The sequence below is a fragment of the Ictalurus punctatus genome, chromosome 16 (genome assembly GCF_001660625.3).
Source record: "Ictalurus punctatus breed USDA103 chromosome 16, Coco_2.0, whole genome shotgun sequence".
NCBI lineage: Eukaryota > Metazoa > Chordata > Actinopteri > Siluriformes > Ictaluridae > Ictalurus > Ictalurus punctatus.
Window position 1 is genome coordinate 838,575 of NC_030431.2, and position 23,926 is coordinate 862,500.

The following is a 23,926-nucleotide window of genomic DNA, read 5'->3' on the forward strand; positions in this document are numbered from 1 at the left end:
AAAATGAATCACCTTTCTGACCAATCAGATTTGAGACTTCAGTAACCTCTTTGTTGTACTTGAATTCCTCTACCAGATTACACTGACGGTTGGGGGGGTTGACCAGCTCTAACCACTTTAATAACAAAACTGTTATTTGTAAACATTCTTTTACACTCTTTAAAATGTTTTTTTTTTTTTTTTAAACTTTCAAATTACTGTCACCTACCTGTATATGTGCAGAAACTTTAATCTCAGATAAATTATGCGTCAGTGCTTTGATAAGCGTATTAATGACATCCAATCAGTATTTATATTAGCAAATAATATCTCTGATATTATTCGGTCTTGTTTATTTCTGACTTCAGTGCTTGGGTTTCCATCAACTTGTAAAATCGCAAAAGTGGGAGATTTTATGAGGAGCCCCTTCCTGAATGCGGCGTGAAACAATCACCACCGTGTTTATGCATGTTCGATTTTGATTGCCTTGTTTACTACAACAGGAGCCTCTGGAATTGCAATAAATGGTTCTGGGCCAGAAACAGGGGGAAAAAACCCCTAAAGCAATTTGCATATCTAGGAGGGAGGGGGGAGGGGGGAGGGGGGGGGGGGGATCAAGATAAGTGGGCTGCTGCATTGTGCCGTCTAGTCCACCATAAGCGCACAATACGCTTTATTAAAAGTAATATATTCTGAGACATTTAACCTGAGAGGACTACACATTTTTCATACACAAATGCAACACTGCAGGGGGAGAAAAAGCAGGACCTTTACAGAGTCCTATTTCCATATATATGACTTTCTCAAGAGGGGTGCTGGATAAAACCCCGTTCGTCTCCAACACTCAATAATCTGAAGATAAAAAAAAAAAAACCCACAGATAAGACGCTCGTATTTTTAATAATGAAATCTACAAAGTACGCACGTATACACGCGAACACACGCAAAAGTTTGGACAAACCTGCTGGTAGAAGGGGTTTCTGCATGCTTCTCTATATCATGCAGTCATAATGAAGATATTTACACTGTGGAATAACGCGTATGGAATCACGCAGCGATTTAAACCAAATGTTTTCATGTTTAAAATTCTTATCCGTTTCCCTGATGAAACAGTTCCAACCAGCTCCACGATGCGGATTCACCCGGGAGGCGTTTCTTCAAGTTCCCAGTTGAATTGGAAGTTAAAGTTACTTATTAAAAACATATATTTCGAGTTCAGAAATAAAATGTACAGTATACCTAGGCATTGATTTCGCTCTTTACATTGCCTTAGAAACAAATTTCCACCATGAGTCAAACATCTACTGTATGTGTGTGTGATATTTTGCGTTACATTTGATTTTTTCCAGCTAACATCTGGTCATTTGGAACGTTTGTATGAGGTGTTCGGTAATCGGTCTGATCTATGCAGGACATGACCCAAAACTTAACGCAAACCGCATTGTCTTAATATTGGAATTATCCATGTTTTTAGATTTTGTAAGTTTAAAATATATTTTTTTTTATATATATATATACATTTTATATTCGGTCCAAGACATTCCAGTTAAATAAGCCACAAAAACGTGTCGATCTGGCGGTACTGTGTTCTGTAATACCTTTGAGTTGATTGTCAATTGATCAGAAATTTACATTTCATCTTATAAGCTCTTGTATCATCACGTGCACAAGTGCATGAAGTCCATCAGCTTATAGAACTGTCCCAGGATATTTTATTTTTTAGCTTATTTTAATCGATTTATTACTTCTAATTTATGTCATACATAGGCGTGTTTATATTTCAGAACATTATGTTTTTTTTTTTAATTTCTGACCGCTTTAAAGCCTTGGGTAAAATAAAACTGGTCAAACTTCCTGTTATTCACCTTACCTTGCTTTTGGATTGAGGAACTTCCTGTTTGCATCTTGCTCCGCCTCCTTTCTGATGTCACACGCATTATGTGGGTTTGATCACATGGTGTGGACTAAGGCTTAGCAATAGCGATGTTGACTTGCTCGGTCTCTGTCTCTCTCCATGAGTCTTTAACCTTGTTAGTCTTTAAGATGTTAAATAAATGCAATCCCTCAAAGAAAGTGATCGTTTTGAAAAGCCACACACACACACACACACACACAAAAACAACCCAAGGCTCGGGTCTGGTTTCCGAATACATTCATATCAGACTCCTGCAGAAAAGCAGCTCTAAGGGATAAGCACTGAAAGTTAAGGACAGTGCCAGTAATTATACCTGGTAATAAGATCTGCATGGTGTGTGTGCGACTCGAATGCCATGCAGCCCCGCCATTGTTCAGTCTACCACTCTGTTTCTGGAACTAATGTCAGCCTCCTGGCCTGGTTTCCGTCAGCACCTCTCTCTCTCTCTCTCTCTCTCTCTCTCTGTTTGTTCTCGATGCCCTTGAAGAGCTGATAAAAGAGGTGGAGGAGATGTGTGCGAGCTCAGGTCACACTGAAAGCTGATTAGCCCCTGTCCCCGGGGTGGATAAAGCCAGAGCAACGTCAATGCCCTGCCCTCAGAGGGTATCGCTGCTCTGCTGCTTCTCTGCCAAAAGGCCCCGACTGGCACTCGGATGACAGACCTGCAAGCCAGACTGCACAACCACAACCCCTTCCTCCATCACCACTCTTTATGACAAATATTTGAAAGCGACGTTGTAATTTCGTTTACACATTACAAACGACTCGTCTCATGTACTTATTATGCTCCGTTTATGCCAAGATACGTGTTACGCTTGCCTTGACTTTATAGCTTGTTCAGAATGTATGATTTATCTCTACAGAGGCAGTGACATTAGTGGCATCATTCATCTTTAAAAAAAACAAAACAACAACAACAAAAAAAACAAACAAGCAGCAGATTTTAAAAACATCCCTAAATTAGATTTTATTTGACAATCTTAATTGTGGAGGGGGTTCCAGACAGTCATACATACAGTAGTAAATAGTCAATGAAGCATAACATGGGGAAAGGGCTAATCTGCCAACATTATAATTGCACTTTTTCAAACATCTAGCCCGTTGTGTGCCATTTTATCCCGACGTTGCTTCAAGCTAGTCCATTCTGATGGATGAAAGAAAACAAAATCAAGTGGTAAATGTTTTTCTTTCCCTCAACCCCCCCCCCCCCCCCCCCCATCCCATTTCTTTTTTTTATCCAAAATTCAGACACCCTGGTAGTATCTTCTAACATGGTACAGAAAATCAAATGTCAATAAATAATGAATAAAATATGTAGAACACTGATGCTGAAATCCAGTCGAAACTCTTAAGACTTAGTCACAGTAACTCGTGTGGCTTCACATCTGGCTGCTGATGGAGCCAGCTCAGTAGTGTACGCTTCCCAGTCTGTTTCTCAGATTCACAAATGCCATTTGAAAAAAGAAGAAGAAAAGAAAAACAACACTGGACTGGCTACAGTAGACAACGATCAACCAGATCGACTTGCCAGAAACAGATGAAAATTTGGATGAAACCATTTAACAACAACAACAAAAAAAAAAATCAAATCAAATCATTGGTCACAAACAGAGATGAAACAACTAGAATAAAGAATCTTATAAATATGCCTGTCTACTGAAAGACAAAAATAATACAGGAAAAAATTCAAGTTTTCTTTTTCGATGAAACGTTTTCAGAACCAACCCATGCCAGAGTCATTTTAATAGGTTTTTATAACAGTGCAATTGGAAAAATCATAACTATTATGATTTAGTACTAGCAGGGCTATACAAATTTCTGCCAACAAGAGTTCACTAAACATAGATCATCAGTTTAGTTATGGTTTTGGAGTAAACAGACCTGAAGTGTCAATGTCCTGCAACAATGGGCAGTTTGCTTCCCGTTGAAAATTTGGCAGCTAATCTGAAATGGTTCCATTCAGATCATTTGGATCAGAAGTAATTGTATGATGCCACAAAAATCCCTGTTGCTGCAAAACTGTGGAATATGAGTACTTCTTGAAGTACATGAAGTCAGTCCAGCTAACGCGAGTTAAGCTGCAACTCCGACCTTTTGCGGGGCGTGAGAATCACTGGTACCCTTTTAAGCTTTGCAAAAACCCACTCAGCCCTTTACCAAAGACATATCCACGAAAGGCATGTCTGATATCAAATCTATGCCTCATCTCCTAATCCCAACAGTCCACTTTTGACCTTCTCGAATCACTTGTCTGATGGCCCCTATCTGAACACAGGCAGCTGGATGTGCGTGGGCTGAACGGCCTCATACCCACGGCCCAGCATGCGCTCCTTGATGCAGGGTGGGTGGATCTCGCTGATCAGGCACTCCAGAGACTGTAGGCTGCTGCTGAGCAGGGAGGCCTGACACAGGCTCCGGCCGGGCAGCCCGCAACACAGACCGAGACCTGGGTACTGCTGCGGCACACAGTGGGCTTGGCGCTGAGGCCGGCCATGGCTGTGGCCAAGCCCCACCGAGCCCAGGGGCAGCTCCTGCGGGTTGTAACAGTCGCTGTCAGGCGTAGCAAGCGTGCTGTTCCAGTGAGGTGCGAAGAACTGGCCAGCAGAGAAGTCACCATGTGTGGCAGCGCAGTTCAAAGGTGATGAGCCTACCCGGTCCAGCGTGACACCCGTTACGCAGGTGCCTGTGCTGAGGGCATGAGCCCTGTATGGGATCTGAGTGGTGCCTTGGGGCAAGCATACATCTGGAGATCTGCTAATGGTAGCTCTGCTGCTACTGTTGGCACTGTACCTGTGTAATGGACCCTGCTGATAGTGCTGCTTCTGCTGCTGCTGTTGATGTCTCTGCTGCTTGGACTGCCATATCGCATATTCCATAGTGTCCATGTAGCCCGTAGTCTTGGCCATGTCCATGCTGAAACTGGAATCCAAGCAGGCTGTAGCTGCTTGATGAGATGGGCTGGAATGATCTTCCACAGATGCCTGAAGCCCTTGGGCGTGGGACGTCCTAGCCATTTGTCTCACAATGCAAAGGGATGCGTGGTCTGAGTGGGAAGCCAGAACCAAACTTTGTCCACTAGAGAGGGATGTAGCAGAAGCTGTTACCACGACATTGGGTGGCACTGGGACGTTGTGCACCTCAGGAGGTTTGCAAAGCTCTAAGCTGTATGGTCTCTGCCTGTGCCTGTGAGCCAAGTTGTTGCTGCTGGGTGGTGCATAAGGTGCCACCGCCATCTGGATTGGCGACAGTTTAGTCCTCTTGCCATCACAGCTCTTTACTATGCCTTTGGTCACAGTGGGGGCTTTGACAATGGCCAGCAAGCCCTGGTAGCCACTGGAGTAGGGCTGGGAGTAAGGGCTGAAGCGTTGGCCTGTCGTGTCCAAGCCGTTGACAGTTCGGCCAATTTGTTTGTGCTGTGGGACCCTGATATTGGATGGGAAGATCTTGATGGACAGCGGACTATCTGCCGTCTTCTGTGCGTAGGCGTCTAGCTCAGCAGCAGAGGGGTACCGTGGAGACTGCATTGAGCTCAGATCACCTGCAAGCAGACATGGTATTAGTTACATAATGGGAGAGAGTATGTAAAATACAAATGAAGAAATGACACTTAACCAGATCACTTTCAAAGGAAAAATCTCCACAAACCGGATGAAAATTTGTACAAGTATGTTCTAGGGGTCATTTGATAAATATACAGTGGAAATTAGGCTGAATATATGCTCCTGTTACAGCCTAGTTGATGATCCTCAAACTCGCACAAGGAATATGAACAAAAACAAATATCCCCAATTGAGGGTTTCGCTGTCTGACAAAGCAGATTGTTCTGCGCTCTTCAGCATAAACACAAGAAAGTGATAAATACTGGATGAGTAAAAATGATCAAGGAGCAGACATGAGACAAGAAAAATCGTCCAATAAAAATGGAGATACTGGAGTGTCTGCTCTATCCCATTTTTTACCCCCACACTCACTTCCTCTGCCTCATTTCCTCTTGTGGATGTTCATCCTTAGACATCTGCATCTTTCTAAAAACTCATTTTGTGGAGGGAGACACCCCGGGCAATGTTTGATCAGTGCATTATGAAATTAATTTGGTCTTTCTTCAGGACAAAATTGGATTACCCTGGGAAATCAAGAAAGAGATGACGAGAAGTGGGGGGGGAAGCTAATTTTGTTTCAGTGGCTTGAGTGGAATTCATTTCATGGCATTTGGCTATGCAACCCACTTAAATGTAAGCACAAGTCAGCGCTGGAGATCAGAAGGAGAAGTGCTCGAGTCAATCACCTCTGGATGAAAGGAAGTCTGACAAGTTCCCAAAACAACTATGACAAGTTTGATACCTTCAGAATGAAAGGGGCAGCACACGATTAAGGTCATTCAAGAAAGGAGACAAGTTTTTTCCGTTACATGCGTTGGCGATCGCCGTGAATAACAGACGGCCCACGGTATAGATTCCATTTGGAAATGATGCGCTGGAACTTCCGCAGATGAACAAGCATACATTACATGGTTACAGGGCCATTTTTACAGTAGTGAGCCTAACCTGAAGTCTAATAATGGAAACTCTCCAGGGGGCGACGTACGTTCAATGGTGTACGGGAAAGCTGAAGGGACAAACCAAGATTGGATTTAAAGACCATTATTCAGGCAATTTCATGGCTGTTTAAACTGCCGCAACTAAGGGAAGAAAAAGTGCTCCACTTCCAAACTATGGATCTGCTGCCGAAAATTATGGCCACTCTCGAGAATGACACTTTCATGAAAAGAAAAGTGCTAAAATTAAAGTAGATTACTCAGTAGTCAGCAAACGCCACTGCAGTCCCCTTAGAGGAGACAGGTGGAGCGGGGGGGGGGGGGGGGGGGGGGGACCCCTCCTAAATAAGACAATTCAGCTCTGGTTTCGATAAGAGAAGCCATTACAAGCGATTGCTCAAGAATGTGATGGTGATCTCGCTTGTTGTTCCTGTTCAGGATTGATTTGGGACTTCATTTCATTTTCAAGCCCACAACGAGCCTCTGACTGTGAAAATGATTCAATCTACAAGATCCATCTCATAAAGGAAATAAATTGGGTGTTTAAAATGGAGGAAGGAGGAGAAGGGGAGAGCGCTACCAATGCATCTTGCTGCAAAACACACTGCCTGCAGTCACACAGTGCTCACAGGGGGTCATTCATCACGATAAAGCCCCAGAAATAGACGTACAGGTGGGCAGGAATTTATGTCGTTGTTAAGCATCTGTGAAAAACCACAGATCATGACAGCAAAGCCTTAAGAGTGTGCTGCTTTGATCTGGTCCGGTGTGGGGGGGAGTTTGGGGAAACACCTGAAACTTAAGTGTTGGTGTGGGACAACCTTGTAAATGAAAGGATCAGACGTTTCTCAAAACTGACACACAAAAAAAAAAAAAAAAAAAAAAAAAAATCACATATGCAGCACCACTCGCTCCTAAAAAGATGTGCGTAAAGAAAGATCACTTTGCACTCCCCAGAAGCCTGGGAACATAATGTAATGGAAATATTGGTGGATTCAGTATGCATAATGAATTGCGGTGTAGTTTGGGAAGTGGCTAAGTTGTTGCCAAAGCTGTGGGTTGTTAGCCACAGAGCGTGACAGAGGGAAACGATTAGCATTCTGACCCTAAGCACTTAATCACATAGAGCAGACCAACTGCTAACCTCTTTGACTGCAACGCTGTCAAGGTCCACTCCAAGACTATGGACGAATTTAGTAGCCCATCTGCTCGAAACCACTCAAGCAGACACACTGCTAAATCCAAACCGTTATTTGCCGAGTCTGCCTTACCCAGGGGCTTCTCAGAGTGCTTACCAATTTACACTCTAAGTCTTTTAAGTGTCTTTCCTCTCTCTCTCTCTAGCGTCAGGATTGCCTGAGGTGGGACACATGGGATTCAAACGCGAGTGCTCTTACGCATGCAAGGCCATTACCTGGAGCTCCCAGCGCTACAGCTGAAAGAACAGGAATCAAACACATGCTACTTCACCGCGCAGCTCAGAGAGGCAAGGTCAACCCTTCGATCAAACAAAGCTCTCAAAAGTGACTTCTATTACATTAGGTCGGCCCTGAAGGGAAGAGGGGAGGAGAGAGAGACTCTGAAATCTCAATTAACACTCGGCTAATTAACTTCACACGCCATTTGATACAGAACAAACTAAAGTAGGACAATGACAAGACCAGGAACCCAGGAATGAGAACGAGGTATGTCGAAGGGTCTGGAGAATGGAAACGATATGTATGAAAGTAGGGAACGTAGCATTTCAGTTAGTGCATCCAAAAACGTGCAAGGCAAACACACGGGCACAAATGCTGACGTACGTGCTGGGAAAAAATGTTAAGCGTATGAACGCACACAAAGCTTTCAGCCCCAGTAAGCTGCCCAATCCTTTTTCCCATGGTTGCACTTAAAGTGGTAACCTCAGATCACTGAGGAGACCTCATTGTTTCGTAGCCGTTTGGGTTAATCACTGATTAACTGGGAAAACAGCTGAGGCTAAAAAAAGAGCAGCACTCCGTCCCTGCATTTCCACCAGGCTCTGATACTGAACCACACAGGCCTAACGATCAACAGACAAGGCTACAACTGGTAGCTTTGCTTTAAGATAAGACTGATGCTAGACAGGATTTGTTTAAGCTATCAGTCTGAACTACTGATATAATATATATATATGCAAAGGACTATGAGGATGTGGTCATGTAGTCCACTGTGTGGAAATTTTACTGAAACCCAGCAACCCTGGTTAATGACATTATCTTTTCTGCATGCGCCTCACACACCGTGACAGCGTTGTGGGTGTATCAAACACCGTTGAACAAAGGTGTGTGTCTAAAGCCACTCAAAAGGAGCTGCTGGACTGTTTGCTAGATGTTGCTGAGTCTCAACCGCCTATTACGGAGTTAGACTAAAAATTCACTAGACAGTAGCCCAAGCCAAGTGTGATAGCCTCTCGACTTAATTTTGTCCTGCCCCATCAAAATCTTTGGTCACAAGGCATTTGACTAACGTTTTATCGGAGCATTCGGCCCCAAAATCCGAGATATAACCGCCTTCGTCCAAGCTTTATGGTTTTTTGAAACTACAATGAAAAGCAGTGTAACTGCGGTAAAATGCGGGAAGTCAAAGCCAGACAAAAGTTTCTGCTACATTTTGCCACCCTCTGTGCGTTTCTGTTGAGCGATTGATTCAGCAGCACTCCATTAGTACCACAAAGGCTTGGCTGAGTGGTTAAAACGCTCCAGTTAAATCAGGTGAGTAGGAGGTAATCATCCTCTTTAACAGAATTACAACAGTTAAAGCATGGCAGCCTGAAACGCACAACGTCAATTTCAAGTGCACGCCAGATCGAAGGGTATGTTTTAACGGGAACACCTCACCGCTGCCACGCTTTCCCTGACGCCAAACGCAGTTATCGAGCCCTGGTGAGGTTGCAAGGCCGTGAACCGACTCCCTCAGGAGAGTCACGCCCTCACGAAATGTTCCCAGGCCTGCACAGAATAAAAGCTCCTATTATTAATATTAAGAGACATTAATACTAACTGACATGAATCCAAAAGCAGGCATCCATGTGTGGAGGTGTCACGTTATAACAGAAGGGTGCCGGGAATGTGAACCGGGAGGCTCGCGAACATTGTTCTCGGCTAATACAGGCATATATCTGATGAAACCAGTCCTGAAGTCGTGCAATGCCAAAGAACCTGCCAGTGAAGTTCATTTGATCGGACGTGTCCGTGTCAGACAAATGCACCCCGTTCACCTCATCAGTGTCTCTCTCATGGGAGGCTCTGCGAGAACAGAATCACCGGAGGGGCCAGCGCTTATTTATCTGTGCTTGAAAAGTCAGGCACGGACGAGCCAGGCACTTTACACGAGTGTTACTTTCCATTTGGCTCAGCACTGTGGGAAGAAAAAAAAAAACGGCAGCCATGCCTAAACAGCCTGACCGGAGGCATAGCTCTTCCCACAGCGTTGTTCTCATTACTACTCGTCCGCACGATAAGAAGAGCTACATGCCGCTCTCGGAGTTGCAATCACCTCTGTAGTCGCTCGTGACCATGAAATGTCGCGTTTAGCGACGTCACGATAGCAAAATTCTTACATACAAAGGAAGATTAATCATGGAAGAAAAGTCTGCGACAGGAAACGAGTGAAACATTTAATAATAGCCGACTGCAGTCTGAACGCCGGCTACCACTGTGCAGAAGAAGAAAAATACACGATAAAGTACACGATAACTGACCATCCGATTCGTCCTCATTGTTGAGTTTCCAGTCTGCACCGCCCTGAACTTGGCTGAAACTGATCCGTGTGTCGCGTTCCTCGCATCCTACTTTCATTTTTGTGTCTACTTCTACATATGGGTTTTCAATCATACTAAACAAAACTACTACTTTTTTTTTTTAACAAACGTACTTACTGTACAGTACCTTCGGCAACCGTAATTCTTCTAATGTAGTGTGCATCAGGCTAGCAGCGTGATGAAGACCGGCTTTCTAAAAGCAACTTAACTCTTCGAATCAAAAGCGGAGCGCGTGCCTTACTCTGAAAGTTTCGTCCCATCCACAGGTAAAGTCGTGGTATACGGACGGCAGGCGATGAGGCCAGGAGATGTTTCTTAAACGGCAAATACATCATGATATTCATGAGATGACTGCGATCATATTCGAGAAAATGAATTGCAAGTCAGTTGCATTTCCATTAACTTGCCCGGGGCTATTGAAATGGCAAGCTTTCCACCAATAGGAAACGAGACCTTCATTATCAGGCGGATACGTCGGTGTCCGATCGCACGAGACGAGGTTTGATTAAAGCGCTTTGATTCCATCACAGGCTTTTTCTTATTATTTTTATGCTTAAAGTTCATTGTCATCCCCCGCCCCCCCCATTTTACTATGTTTAGATCCTGTTGAATTGTTGTGTAATGCATTCGGGATAGACATGTATTCTGTTTGTTTAATACCTGCTACAAATTTTAAAAAACCGCTTAAAAAACAAACCATAAACACCTGAAGCGAATAGAAAACCTTTTTAGCAATATTACAAGGTTTTTGTTGAATATTGTTCTTTCCAGTGTTGTGAGCGTCCTCTAAGTAGATAACGTGCATAACGATGCTCGGATAGGAAACATGACCGTCGTTCTTCTTAACGTTAATTAGAGAAAATGAAATCTCTATATTAATTTGCTGCTTCGAACCACTTTTTGGTTTCATTATCCAGACCGGTGCAATAGTTGGCAGAAAGGAAGGGAAGGGGGGGGGGGGGGGGGGGGGGTATGTAAATTGTTCACTCCCATTCCATGTATTTGTCTGACAATTAAGCATCAAAAAAAGAAAAGAAAAAAGAAAAAGTAATGATCGTGATGGGTCTAAAGGCAGAGCCCCGAGTTCTGCCTGACAGATGTGGTGCTAACAGTCACAACATGTTGCCAGGAATGTGGCTGACTGATAAATCCTCAGGGCTAAACACGGTCCACGAGTTGCTGAGGCAGACATATGCACTGTATATTCCCTACAGCCCCACCGTGGGCTCCTTTCCAGAATAACAGATATGACACATGCCTCCAGGCAATTGCAACTCCAATGATTCATCAGCTGCATTTCACTCCAACCATTAAACCTCCAGAGATCCAATGAGGGGAAGAGAATAATAATACAGCAACGTACAGCAGTCATCGTGTCTCGGGGAAGGAAGAACCCAAAAGTCAGCGTTGGATGGAATAACACCTAATATGCTCAGCCTTGTGCTGAGTGGCATGGGCTGGGACTGTCAGAGCACATCATGCTCTGGACACAGAGAAACAGAACTGTGTGTGTGTGTGTGTGTGTGTGTGTGTGTGTGTGTATGTATGTATATGTGTATGAGAGAGAGAGAGAGAGATAGATAGATGCCTGAGGCTCTGCCTGTGGCAAACCAGGGCCCTTCTGTTCCAGCGTTTAGCAGACAAGCGCTCCACTGATTCCAAATTAATATTTAATAACATGGCAGACAATGAGGTTTTTTACCCCAGCTGGATGAGGAAGGGGGAGGGGGAGGGGGAGGGGAAGGGGGGGGCGATGGACGGGCATGGAGATTTGCTCCAGTTGTTTAAAAAAAATAAATAAATAAAAAATCCAGAAAAGCTTTAGCACTGTGCGTGTGGAAAAGACAATACAGATAGCTTATTGATAAAAGCCTCATTGTTAGCTGACAGGCACAATTATCTTTACCGCTCATAGTCTCTCTATCTCAGGATCTCAAAACCGCTTCTCTCCAACCTTCTGATTAAGGTGTATTTCGGAACACGAGTTAGTTTAAATGACTCGGTTTATCTCTTCCCTGATCAAACTGAATAAAATTAAATCCTAATGGGAGATGACGCACACCGCGCATGTAGATCAATTAGGCGAATGCCAGGCACGCAAATAATCAGCGGATAATAATCAATGTCCTTCGGTCGCGATGGCCCAGGACTTAAGAGGACGACAAAATGCACTCTCGTTAATTGTGAGCGTAATGCATGCTGACAGTAATGATAATTAACCGACTCTGAAAGCCATGTTTATGAAAATCGCTTTGAACCGCTTTTATAAACCGAGACAGTACGGATTTAATATCACGGAGGAGTCTATAGGGGTTGGCTCGGGCGGTGTAGGGTTACTCTGCCTCTGCGTAGTGGAGAAATTAGATCAATAGTGTATGATGTGTGGACTTGTGAAAGTCCAGGTTGCCCTTAGCGACCGTGTGAAACTCTCAATTAGAGAAAGGTCAGTGGATTCTATAACATTTGGAAACCCGACGCTCCAGCACTCCTTTTCTTTACAAGCAACCTCCACTTCGTAGACATCCCGCTACCCAGCGAATCCGCAGAGTCTCGATGGATCTTGGAAGCTGATGTCTGACTATGACTTCTTTTTAATTACACTTGAGTTATACACATCACAGGAAATAGGACAGCTTTGAGATTTCCAGATAAATAAATAAATAAATAAATAAATAAATAAATAAATAAATAAATAAATGCAGAAGCCTAATTACAGTCAAGCTACTCAAATAGCTAACTTTCTACAACGATGTTAACGCACCCAGTGCTGGTCACTGAAGTTAGGTTAGTGCTGGCTGGCAGTCATTATCAGCGGAGATCAACAGTTAGCTGCTTAGTAAGAATGTAAGTATTTCAGCACAACATAACTTTAGGTGCACTTATGGTTCCATATCTTAAGGTCTTGACTCCAATTAACTCTCATCTCACTTCATCTCACACTCCACATCTCACCTCATCTCACACTCCACGTCTCACACTCCACATCTCACACTCCACATCTCACTTCATCTCACACTCCACATCTCACACTCCACATCTCACTTCATCTCACACTCCACATCTCACTTCATCTCACACTCCACATCTCACTTCATCTCACACTCCACATCTCACTTCATCTCACACTCCACATCTCACTTCATCTCACACTCCACATCTCACACTCCACATCTCACACTCCACGTCTCACACTCCACATCTCACACTCCACGTCTCACACTCCACGTCTCACACTCCACGTCTCACACTCCACGTCTCACACTCCACATCTCACTTCATCTCACACTCCACATCTCTCACTCCACATCTCACACTCCACATCTCACTTCATCTCACACTCCACATCTCACACTCCACATCTCACTTCATCTCACACTCCACATCTCACTTCATCTCACACTCCACATCTCACTTCATCTCACACTCCACATCTCACTTCATCTCACACTCCACATCTCACACTCCACGTCTCACACTCCACGTCTCACACTCCACGTCTCACACTCCACGTCTCACACTCCACATCTCACTTCATCTCACACTCCACATCTCACACTCCACATCTCACTTCATCTCACACTCCACATCTCACTTCATCTCACACTCCACATCTCACTTCATCTCACACTCCACATCTCACTTCATCTCACACTCCACATCTCACTTCATCTCACACTCCACATCTCACACTCCACATCTCACACTCCACATCTCACACTCCACATCTCACTTCATCTCACACTCCACATCTCACTTCATCTCACACTCCTCATCTCACACTCCTCATCTCACACTCCTCATCTCACACTCCTCATCTCACACTCCTCATCTCACACTCCTCATCTCACACTCCTCATCTCACACTCCTCATCTCACACTCCTCATCTCACACTCCACATCTCACTTCATCTCACACTCCACATCTCACACTACACATCTCACACTCCACATCTCACACTCCACATCTCACACTCCACATCTCACACTCCACATCTCACTTCATCTCACACTCCACATCTCACACTCCTCATCTCACACTCCACATCTCACTTCATCTCACACTCCACATCTCACTTCATCTCACACTCCTCATCTCACACTCCACATCTCACTTCACGGATGCAATAATGGAAGACAACTGTGACTGGCGACTCTGAAAGTGTCTCCTTTTCTCTGGGAATCCTGAACGCTTCATCTTTGGCCAAATTTACCGAACACGTATGTAATTAGAATTCTTCTGACTTTCTGAAATCTCAACAAAAAAAAAAACAACGTATTTAACGTGCCGTGTATAAAATTCAAATATCTGATATTCATATTCAAATACTTGCTCCGTATGCCTCTTCTTCACGCAGTTTGATCAGCGTTAATGCATATCGATCTGCAATGCAGACGCAGCAGATCTAATCAGCCTTCGGTCCTCAAACACAGTTTTAGACTTTCTGTCACTTCAAAGTGACCGGGGCTGTTCTTCCGACATCTTCTCCTCTGGGGAACAAAACCACCGTCTGTGATGACAGCCGCCCTTGCAGAGGGAAAGCGTGTCAGCCTGCGCGGCATTCATCAATGCCCTCATGAATTAAATTAAAAGACGGTGCGATTGCTGTCACTGATAAGGAGTACGGACTGATCTGCACTGGTGATAAACCTGGAACTCTGGGAGTGAGTAGAGACCAAGGTGAACTTCCTTCCCCTCCTCTCTCTCCCCTCTCTTTTATCTAACCTTCCACTTTAGTCTGCTATTCTTCTAGCAGAACTGGAGAGGCCTAATTAAAGCAAATTAATTCCAGCAAATAGCCTAATTCATTAAGTCATGCTCTGCATCAGAGAGCCCTCGTTTTTTTTTTTTTTTTTTGGTTGTGTATTATTATTTTTTTTTAAAGCCTCGTATTAAAGTAACCCCATAAGCATGGGAGGCGCTGCTCGGATAATTACGAGAGCCGGTTTTCTATATAATATATAGGTTGGTCTAAATTTTCATTTCTACTCCAGAGGCGCAGAATGAAAACGTATCCACCGCTCTCTGTCTTAATGGATAAAAATCCATCGTCTGGACAGAGGATCCATCATCCACTCAATATGGTTAAACCATGAAAATCAAAGGTTAGGTTACCTTAGAAAATTGAATCCACCATGGGATCTTTTTCAGCGCTTTACTCCAATAAGCCTCTTTTTCTTTTTTTTTTTTTTTTGCTCCATCTCTCTGCACCTTGTTCATAAAAGCATCCGCTGCAACAGAGGCGTTCTCAGCACGGCCGGATCTGGCGAAACGATTCCAACGCCTCTGGTTAAACAGCTAAGCTCGACTTCAAATCACGTGTTATTGCAGCCAGAGGGGCTTTCTGGTCTTCCAGATGAGAGGCTTTTAACTTTCCACATCAGACACCTTTAGCGAGTTGCACGACCAAATCCAGACGACCAGCCTCACACACGGATACACCGGCCTGTCTGGGAAAACGATAAACGATATGAAATACGGGTTCATCTTGAAAAGGAACTCTGAAATGGCTGCCGTGGTAAAGTGTGCTGTCCAGGTGTGCGTAATGCCACCTTGAAATGTTCTCCTCTTTTTTTTTCTTTTTTAAAGCAAGTTAGATGACCTTTTTAAGAACAAAACAGGCCCCAAAACCAAACCCTGCATTACTATACGGGGTGGCCACTGTGAAGATCCTCGGAGGATATCTTTACATGATACGCATTACAGAACGGGGGTTTGCTGAAGTCTCGCTAACATAGCGAGACTTGAGAGGGAGTCAAAAAGAAAACTGGTTTAAAAATAAATAAATAAATAAATAAATAAATAAATAAATAAAAGTAAAACCACTTACAGCTTACGGTACACCCGATCCTCTGAAAAGCATATCTCTTTATTATAGGGTTGTTACGTTGTCATGGTTTCATGGTTAGTTTCATGGTATTTTTATCAGAGAGATGTCTTTTTCAAAATGCATCCCTGTCTGTCACCTGTCTATTTTTATTTACTTTCCTACCCGACCAAGTTCCTTACTCCAGCAGTTCTCTCGATCCCCAAACAGTTCCTAATGCTCTAATAAAACCGAATAAAACCGTGCGTCACTCATGCTTACATTTCAGGCTGACGGGAGCGTCCAGGATCTTGGCAGCACATGCCGGGTGCTGGGCGGGTTGGTTCTGTCGTCTCGGCAGGCACGCCAGCATGATGCAGCTTTTAGGCTCTACGGCTGCGAGAAGCCTCGAGGAATCTGCGGGTAAGCAAAGTAGAGTCACTTTTGGATTTCTCATCTGCATCACATGAAGCTCACGTCCCGAGAAGAACGTATTGTAAAGTGGACCGGTCTAATCCATGTGCTTCCTGTTTACAACGTTGACGCTTCGCTCACACGTGCATCTAAAGAAAGTTAGAACATCGTGGAGAAGCCGATTTTTTCCCCCGTAATTTAATTTTAAAAAGTGGAACTTTCATATATTCTAGATTCATCGCACACGAAGTGAAATATTTCAAACATGTTTCAAAAGGTGTTCCGTTTTAATCTCGATGCTTACGGCTCACGGAAATCAAAAATCCGGTATCTTAAAATATTCGAATAAGGAATTTATAATACAGGAATGTCGACCTGATGAAGAGCGTGTTAATTCATGCGCTGATTCTCGGTCGGGGTTTTAATCCTTGTGAAGGAATGACTGCGTCGGTGCGGCGTGGCGTGGCGGCGATCACGTGGCACTGCTGAGGTGTTCTGGAAGTCCAGGTCGCTTTGATAGCGGTCTTCAGCTCGTCTGTATCGTCGGGTCTGGTGTCTCTCGTAGATTCTCTATGGGGTTCGGGTCAGGCGAGTCGGCTGGACGATCGAGCACGGTAACACCACGGTCAGCAAACCAGCGTCTCCATAAAGCTCGTCAGCAGATGAAGCATGACGTTCTATAAAATCTCCCGGTAGACGCTGCATCGACTCTCGACTCGAGAAAACACACTGGACCGACACCAGCAGATGACACGGCAACCCAAATCATCACTGAACGTGGAAACTTCACACTGGACTTCAAGCAGCTCGGATTCTGCTCCTCTCCACTCGTCCTCCAGACTCCGGAACCTTGATTTCCAAACGAAATGCGACATTTACTTCCATCTTCCCCGTGACTGTGTGTGTACTGACCCAGACTGACAGATTAAAGCCTCAGGAAACCTTCGCAGGAGTTTTGAGTCAATTCTCTGATCAGAGAGCTCAGGTCGACATTTCTGTATTACAAATTCTTTATCCGAATATTTTGAGACGCTGGATTTTTGATTTCCGTGAGCTGTAAGCCGTAATCATCGAGCATAAAGCAAAATGATAAACTATTCACTTTATGTGTAATGAATCTAGAGTATATGAAAGTTCAATTTTTTACAACTAAATTACGGAAAAAAATGAACTTTTCCGCGATATTAAAATTTTTTGAGATGCCCCTCTACAGTATATATGAAGTACAGATGAGGGAAAACATCCAGCGGTGCTGGGCTTTGTACGTGTCAAACGTACTGTATGAAATGTCTACCCTTTAGGTGCACAGAAACAAAGAAGATGGTAATGACTCAGCAAGCGTTTGTCTTTTTGGTGGGATTTGGTGGGCCTGAGGTGCATGCTGAGCGCTCGACGGCTCTAATCAATCTCCCAGCAGGCCATAAATCTCACCTCCCTCTGTTTCTCGGCTGCTAAGCTATATAAAGACGTACATCCACAGGCAACCCTGACAGGGATAACAACACAATGCCACTATAGGATTAACATCCCAGGCAAAGCAGGCCAGGCTAGCTTTATCTTTCCAAGGCTCTACAAATGAAAAGCATCTATCTAGATGTGCTTTCTAATCCAATTTTCCTCCCCCCCCCCCTTTCTTTTTTTGGGGTAATCCTTTAATTTTGTCATTTGACAGGTGGTCCCGATGACTCGAATGTAAATGATCCCGAGCGAGCCACAGCAAGGGGATTTTAAAAAAGTGCAGGAACTTATAACCTAAAAGACATGAGTTTTAGCTTGGCTTGAGTGAACAGAGGAGTAACTCGGGGCGAAGGTTTGTTTTAAAAGTGCAGAAGCACAACAACTCGGTAAGTGAACGGATCAATAAGCGTTTAAACCTTTTTTCCCCCCCAAAAGCGCGTACTACTATGAACAAATTCTGGAGAAAGAGAAAAGAAAGGCGGCTTTTTTTAAAATTTTTTAAAATAGTTTGTGTTCTTACACTCTGACATTTACCTTTGCCCCAATCATTCTATATTCAATTACTTTTTATATTAACAAATTAATCTGCCGTCCTCATGAGATCCCATGGCAGTAGCTGGCCTAGTTCTTAGTCTTTAGGCTAATGACTGTTGACTCTTCATATCCTTCATTTTATTTGATTCCCTCTCTCTCACAAGCACACACACTCTCTCCCTTCTTTTTTTTTTTTCCCCTCCCGAAATCCCTCTTTGATTTATTTCCCGTCCAACTTATTACTCTCGGTTTTTCCTGCTGGTTCCACACGACGGCTGCCCGAGCAAACTGGAGGGGAGAGCTTGAAAGCCATCTGTATATACTTGATTGCCTACACCTCAGAAGGATAAAAGAAACAGCCTGGCTTTCATTCTTGTCAGGAGCCTGGAGAAATCATACACCCTCCACCCCACCCCACCCCACCCCACCACCCCCAACACACAGTCTTTTTTTTTTTCTTAACACAGTATGCACAGAGAGCCTCTCTTCAAACCAAACAGCCGGTCTGTGATCACAGACAGCTAAACGGCTAAAAAGCCTTTCTCCCTACTATTTTGTGAGAGGGCCAATTTCACAACAAGGCTTCCATTACTGCACATTTGTCAAGGGAAGATACAGGTTTTGGATGAGGGGCAGAAGTGTGCGGGTAAGGGGGGGGGTGGTAAAGACAAATATGGGATCTCCTGGGAAATGCCTGCGCAGCTTTATCAACAGGAAATGAGAGACAATTGTGAAACTGCCATCCATTACTCTCGCATGTGGCTGAGGGATAAAAATGCATTAAGATGCCTGTTTTCCCCACATTTTAATTTTTTTATTTAATTTTTTTTTTTTTAAGACAGGACAGCAAAGTGCTTTGTTTATGGAGAGTGAACGCGTGCGCAAAACAAAGCACGTGCCGACCCGACGGCGTATCCCGCTATAGTCGTCCCGCCATACAGACTTCGGTCACATCCATATTCCTTGTGCTTTTAGCAAAGTGACTTTTTTTAAGACCGTGCACAAAGGCTTGAGAAATCACAAACAGCCCGGAGGAAAAGTGCTCCCTATCGGCAACCTAATGTCTCTTTGAATGACAGCCGGTCTGTCTCCTTAATTCCATTACGCCAAATGGCCTTGAAAGCTTCTTTCTCCAGAGGATGCCGTTCCGCTCTTTTTGCGCCCACGTCGTGGAAAGGCAACTCAATCCACAAGCCTGACATACTTTGATACCGAGATATAAGGCTTCGCAGTTATCATACTGCGAATTCTTCATTCTTTTTCATGCGGGAACGGAGCCTCAGCCAGCGTTCTGCAAATCTGCTTATAGGAGTTTTATCATCTAGTCCATCTTCGGCGCTATTTTTCTCCACACAGAACCTAATGACCCACGAAAGCCGAGTATCCCTCCTCTGAAGCGCCGATGTCGGCGCGTCGAGTAAGGCTGACGAAACTTTCGTCCAGAAAGGACAGCAAATCCTTGCCACTATTTCTGCATCGGTCCCTCCGATAAGGCCGCTTATCACCCTCTGCGCTGCCTAGCTAGGGCCTGCTGGGGAGATAAGTGTCCTGCACGCCACTGCCGATCTTTTGTGTTCGAAGGATTTCTGATAAGATCACCTCAGCAGACAAATTGTCCTCTCCGTTCTGGTATTTTAGCCTTTTCATCTCTCTCTCAAGCCTGGAGGTGAACTAGATGGAAGGTTGTCTAATTGTACGTGCGCCAGTGCGTAGCTGGGAAAAGAGGAGTGCATACATAGATAAGGTCACGTTGCAGGATGGGGGGGTGTAGGAGAGGAGGAGGGGGGGGTAGATTTATTCCCTCATGTTCACGAAGGACAGAATGTCGAGATCCTTTTAAATCAAATCTTATCTGCGTAGAATCCCTTTCAGGGCCATAGAGTAAAACCAATGGATTAGGCATGGAAAGTTAATTGCGTGACTGGCAAAAACAAAGCGGAATATATTCGTTCAGCAAAGACGCAGAAGCAAAGGCTTGTTACGTTCGGTTTAGATTGAAACAACCGACAGAGTGACAGAAAAGCCAGATTTGCATAATAATAGCAATCTCTCTCTCTCAAAAAGCCACGAAGCGAAACCTGCTCTCATATAGGAACCACTTTAAATCCCTCACTCTGTTTACATCTTTATCCAAACTCTAGCACTTAAAGCTTATGAGGTGAATCTAATGAGTAAAACCAGAATCAAGTAGCCTTAACAACCTTCCACTCCTACTCCAGCATGCATATGTATGCACACACACACACACACACACACACACACACACACACACAGAGGCACTTCCCACTCTCAGCTCAAAATCCTAAGTTAATAATTAGATAATAATGGAGAAAAAAAAAAAAGGTTTAAGCCTGGCCCTCTTTCACTTGCTGGTTAGATAGGATTAGCATGAGAGTGCTATGGTAATTTCTTCTCCTTCCCCTCGGTGTCATCCTGCCTACACGGCGGGGGAACGAGCCACGTCGCACCGAAATAACACACTGAAGAAATATAGCGCAGGCTTGACCGACGATGAAAACCTATCACAGCTGTAAATCACATTTCTTTTCGAGTCGTACTAAAAGTGACATGCTGCCATTAGGTCCACTTTCCAACATTGAATCCTGTCCAGCTAATGTATCTCTCTTGTCATTAATTGAGGGAATCAAGTAACCTGAACAAAATTGTCTTTTCACGAGGAAGAACGGCTAATATATTTGCAGGCTGATCAAATAATATAGCTGCAGCCATGCAAAATCAGGTTTCCATTGACTTTATGTGCGTCCTGCAGGTTTGATCTATGAGAGCTGGAGTCCAGAAGCAACCCCCCCCCAATCCCCATCCCCCCCCCAATCCCAATCTCAAACCGATGGCCTGGCCTGTGGACTTTTCCGAATCACTAACTCTATTATGAGTGACAGCAGTGGAGGAGAGGGGTGGCCGTTCTGCCACTTCCTCCAGCAGGAGCCCTCAGTGTGACGCTGGCAATCCGGCAGGAGCAAAAACGAAGCGCCACATCAAAAGGCCACATTTAGCCTCGCTGAACGAGAAGGGAAGAGGCCACGGCTGGCTGGCGACGTCGCGCCAAACGGCCTCCCCTCTCCGTGGAAATGGGATCTTCTCTGAGCAGTGAAAAGATAGCAGAGCTGTTTCCCGGAGGATGGAGGCCGTTTGACAGACAACGGCGGCGGCTTCATCCGTAAAGCTCCTCATGCATTTTTAATGGAATCTATTACTTCAGGATTAGGAGATAAGAGACCGGGGCCCTGGTTAAATTTCTGATAGTTAGCATAATTGGGATCAGAGGCGCAAAGGAGACAAAGATTTCTTTTTCCCCCCTGCTTTTGAAAAGGGTAACCTCTTAACCAGATGCGCAAAGAACATGTAGCCTTAGATAAACAGCAGCTCGCTGACTCACATTAGCATCAGACACTGTAATAAAATAGGGTTTTTTTTTTAAAAGCAGGGAGGCGGTTTCAACAGAACCTTTAGGAGCATTTCTTCTCACCTGGCTGCGAGGTGTAAATGTAAATACGCTCTGTCGAATGTAAATTTACCAGGCCAACTGAATTAGCCCCTGCTTCAAAGAACATTATTCCGCTGGCAACTATTTATGGCTAGATATTTCACTGGCTGTCATCTACTGTGACAGCTTGTTACAGAAGTTTGCTCTTGTGAGAAGCCTGTGTGTACAGCAGGCATTACGGGTACACAGAGCAGAACCGGGCCTGCGTGCTTTTGCTCCGAGCACTCCTCCGCCCACCGAGCACGCGGGGCAGTTCATTACGCTGTTTAAGGGTCACTGCTTCCTTCGAGTCATTAAAAATGGTAATAAAACAAAGAACTCGGAACAAAGATCGGCCAAATGTTTCCCGCAGGCTTTTCACACGGGAAGAACACTTACCCCCCCCGAGTGCTTAATGAACGACTTGGCTTAGAAAGACCAAAGAGTTCCAGGAGAAAATGGACTTTACTTGGTACGCGCTAATCTAAAGTGACCTCCACCTGCTGCCCGCTCGATGAGAACAGGTCAGACTGCTAAGAAAGCAGAGCAATCGTTTCCAAAGCCTTATGTAATGTGAAACTGCCTTAAATGGATTGCATTTTTTTTTTTTTTTTGGTTTAGGTGGCAGGAAAACACAGAGAACAGGCCAGAATGCTTCTATAATCTTGAGTAAACGCTTTCAGCAACCTCCCCCACCTGCTCGAACCACATTACCCCGTCGCCCCCTTTCACCCCGGCTCCTCATCCCATAAAAATAAAGAGACCAATTAGGCAGATTTCAAAGGATGGCAGCCGGCCTATAATTACACACGACGTCCTTAGGAGATAAAAAGGTGATTACGGTGGATGCAGAGGGAAAAATTGCTTAGCAACCGAGAAACTGACATCATCCCCACAAGTGGAGCTTAGCGACCAGGCGTCCACTCTGAGGTCTCTCAACCTTCCCGGATCACCCTTATCTCTGGCTTTGTTTATTAAACAGGCTAAATGTATCGACAAAGCAGCTTTGTGCCAGCCTTGTGATGACTGAGGAATGTCTTGTGTAATCCCTTGTGTATTGCAGTAAGTGGACCTTCCACTTCCTTCTATACTTAAGGGAATGTTAAATAAATAAATAAATAAATAAATAAATACATAAAAGTGTCCATCTGACGAACCACCAGAACAGCTTCAACACACCTTGGTATAGACCCTACAAGTCTCTGGAACTGTACTGGAAGAATGAACACTGCGTTCCAAAAGATATTCCCTCATTCGGTGTTTGTACGACGGTGCTGGAAAGTGATGTTTAACACGTCGCCCCAAAATCTCTGGATCTAGTGATTGGGAAGGCCACGGCGTACGATCTACATCCTTTTCAACTTCATCAAATCAATCGGTGAGCCCGCGTACCCTGCGGATGGGGGTTGGGGGGGTGGGTGGGGGTAGAGTCATCCTCTGGAAAAGATCATTTATCAGAAGATAAAAGGTGATCAGTATAATCAGAAGAACTTTGTATTGATTTGCATCGAGCCTTCTCTCGAAGTGGAACCAAACCATGCTGGCAAAAAATCCGGTCACCTGTCTGAACATGTCAAAAGTGACTCGTGTCTAGAAATAAGATGGATGTGGGTAACCAAAACAGGGCACATACGCACCGATAAAAGGGCGTAAGAAACAGCAGTGTGTCCCAGAGGCATCTTGGCTGGGATAATGAGGAAGCGCAGTGGTGTTTTGAGTGCAGGCCCTAAGGCCATTAGCCAGCAAATGCAGACAGAAAAAGTGCTGCAGCAAGGAAACAGAGCAGTCAGGAAAAAGAGATGACAAATCTCATGTCTTCATGGAGAGATAGCAGAAATGCTGATAGGACATAACATTATGAGACAGTCCACATCTTCAGCTCCACCATAGTTTGCTTCCTTGGCGTATACGAAACGGTAACAGTTGGCGTTCTGCCGTACCGCCACGCCGCAAAAGCGAGCACTAACCGTTGAATTATGCTGTTAAATATGCAGCCTCGACCTTTGTCTTTAAACAGTGTGTC

At 44.5% G+C, this 23,926-nt stretch overlaps 1 protein-coding gene across 4 annotated transcripts in view; it reads right to left on the reverse strand.

Moving 5' to 3' along the window:
• Positions 1–3,092: 3,092 nt before the first annotated feature.
• LOC108277320 (protein FAM222A) overlaps positions 3,093–23,926 on the reverse strand; it is a 22,036-nt gene continuing 1,202 nt past the window's right edge. Inside the window, exons 1-3 of one of the 4 annotated variants that reach the window (XM_053686959.1) lie at positions 23,083–23,926; positions 16,296–16,430; positions 3,093–5,432 (exon numbers count right to left, since the gene is read on the reverse strand). The exon at positions 23,083–23,926 is cut by the window's right edge and continues 569 nt beyond it. In XM_053686959.1, coding sequence (XP_053542934.1) covers positions 4,156–5,432; positions 16,296–16,386 — 1,368 coding nt within the window. In that variant the 5' untranslated portion in view covers positions 16,387–16,430; positions 23,083–23,926 and the 3' untranslated portion in view covers positions 3,093–4,155. Of the gene's footprint in view, positions 5,433–15,322; positions 15,658–16,295; positions 16,432–23,082 lie in introns of those variants that run through there. The other 3 variants (XM_047160784.2, XM_017489941.3, XM_047160785.2) reach the window with 3 other exon arrangements.